This window comes from Solanum tuberosum, unplaced genomic scaffold, assembly GCF_000226075.1.
Source record: "Solanum tuberosum cultivar DM 1-3 516 R44 unplaced genomic scaffold, SolTub_3.0 scf00066, whole genome shotgun sequence".
NCBI lineage: Eukaryota > Viridiplantae > Streptophyta > Magnoliopsida > Solanales > Solanaceae > Solanum > Solanum tuberosum.
Window position 1 is genome coordinate 949,559 of NW_006238989.1, and position 2,573 is coordinate 952,131.

The 2,573-nt window shown below is 35.2% G+C and overlaps 1 protein-coding gene across 1 annotated transcript in view; it reads right to left on the minus strand.

Moving 5' to 3' along the window:
- Nucleotides 1-437: 437 nt before the first annotated feature.
- The window catches only part of LOC102602245 (3-isopropylmalate dehydrogenase, chloroplastic-like), a 10,030-nt gene continuing 7,894 nt past the window's right edge, over nt 438-2,573 (minus strand). Inside the window, exon 7 of the mRNA XM_006345242.2 lies at nt 438-871. Coding sequence (XP_006345304.1) covers nt 680-871 — 192 coding nt within the window. The 3' untranslated portion in view covers nt 438-679. The remainder of the gene's footprint in view (nt 872-2,573) is intronic.

A 2,573-nucleotide genomic window follows, 5' to 3' on the forward strand; every position in this document is an offset into this window, starting at 1 on the left:
ACTATATTAGAAGATGAAAGCAATAGAAATCGAGAACAAGAGATGGGAGTTTTTCTTAAGTCTTCAAGTGTCTTTACAATGTGACTTCTCTTCCGCTATTTATAGGATCACATAAAGGTACAGAAAAAGAAATGTCATAAACAGATGATAATGAAGATGGAACATAATGGTGAAAAAATAGTGAAGAAATGAAGAAACTACATTTTCTAACAAAAAGTATGGTATTTTCCCTTTATTAATGGCGTTTTCACATAATTGCACCAATATAATAACGAAGAAATATAGTTATCTCAAAAGTAAATGATGAAGATGAGCATGAAATTGACTTTTTCAAGCAATCCACAGAAAGTCGTGAAAACCATCTGCCATTGCTCTACGGATACTTGAGGAAACATAAAATTGAAATATAATCATGTTAGAAGCAAGAATATTATGAATTGAACTAACAACAAGATGAATCCCTTATTTCTTTAAAATTAACCTGAAACCCACCCATTACTGGTTGTGGATGCTATTCAATGAAATATATCCTTTGAGAATCAATTCTGATATTCCCCATTATGCAAATTTCTATAAAAACCAAGGAAATGTAGTTTTAAATCGCCAAAAGCAATTTCAATTGCATCTTTGAAAGTAACATTTGCTTTGCAAAATATAATATACACATGGACCAACATGTTCAAAGATGATCGCAGATGGCATTCGTGAACTCAGTTGTTGATGCTGTACCTCCAAGGTCGCCTGTTCGGTACTTTCCCTCTGCAATTGTTTTTAGGATGGCATCTTGGATGCGGTCAGCTTTATCATGAAGCTCTAGATGACGAAGCATAGACACAGAACTCAAAAGCAAAGCAGTTGGATTCGCCAAATTCTGCAGACATAATTTTTTATCAACACGAGAAATTAATGCGAAAAAAGAGGGGTGGGATGCCTGATGAATGGCACAGGAAGAAGATAGTGAACCACATTTAAAAAAACAAATCTCATCCAACTGGCATCTAAAACCAACCATAGAAATTTTGAAAAAAAGAGTACCTGTACCTCTGACCGAATATTATATTATGGATGTGTGTCAAGCATACACTGTTTTACATCCTTATTTCATATTCCAATAAAGTTCATCATAGACACCAAAAAGAAAAATTCAGATAAAGAATCACTCTAGTTAAGACCAGAATATATTTCTCACTTGCTTCTCATTCAACATTCAGTTCTATAAAGGGGGAACAGGGACCTAGGATACAGAAAGGGAAAAAAAAATAGGGTGTGGCAACTTGGTACACAGTACACACAGCATCCCATGTTAACGTGGGGTCTGGAAAAGGGCCGCACCCAAGGGGGTCTAATGCAGACAGACTATGCCAACACAAGCATCAGTGGCTGATGCCATGGCATGACCTATAGGTCACATTGAGGCAACTTTAATGTTGCTCAGAAGCCAGAACTTCCCTTGTTCCAAGAAAAGGAATAACTGTAAAAAAATTATTCTCTACTTCTTGGTGTGTAAGGAAAGCAAAACACACAAGCCTGGCAAGAACAATAATGTTGAGTAACCCCTCACTTTATTTCTACTTCTTGGTGTGTAAGGAAAGCAAAACACACAAGCCTGGCAAGAATATTAATGTTGAGTAATCCCTCACTTTATTTCCTACGTCGTGGACAAGCATTGCTACTTCAGTAGAAGCACACGCGCAAGGATGTACATGTTTGTTAATTAGGTACCACAGCTATTAGTAAATCCATTTTTAGTTCTTTTTCATCAATGTATTAGTTAGCCGTTTGTTGAAAACTTTTGCAAGTTTATTTGTCTTTCTTGACACACTTAAAAATCTCTGTATTTTTTCAAATACGCCCAGATTATATTATCCTTTCAGGACATATTGACAAAAATAAATCGTTTTTACAAAGCTTCTGGAAAATATTTCTTAAAGAAAATGAAAAAATTGTTCAAACGTTCAGATTTTTCACTATTCCAGTTACAGTACCAATTAGCAAAACAGTACTGATACAGAAACCTTCAAATTTTCTCACTTTTATCTTACAGAAGTGTCATGTCCCGCCAATTCACTGTTCAAATTCGGCACCGGAATAGGGGAGAAGAATCCAGAGTTATGAAGAACTCTAGAATCCCCTAAATATTTTTCAAGAAGGCTTTTGAATTCCCTAGAAATTGTAGAGAATTCTAAAATGTGGACTAAAGTGTAAATATTGTAGGGACTTGTAAAGTAATTATTATTTACACTTAGGCCCTTAGGGAGTAGTATTAATAGAGGGCCTCCCATTTGTAAAACGGAAAAGGGTCAAAATTGCCCATGAACTATGTGAAATAGACCACTTATACCCTCCGTTACATTTTGAGCTCAAAAATGCCCTTACTCTTATCTCTAGACACCACAAATACCCCTCAAAAGTTAACAACCCAAATTTTTAATGACATGGCAAGCCATGTGTGACTGATCCTTCCACCTAAGCTGCCAACTAGGATTACCACTAACTTTTTTTAAAAATCTAAATCTCCTAAAATTGTATTAATCCAACAAAAAAAAAACAAGAACAAAGTTAATATTATCGAG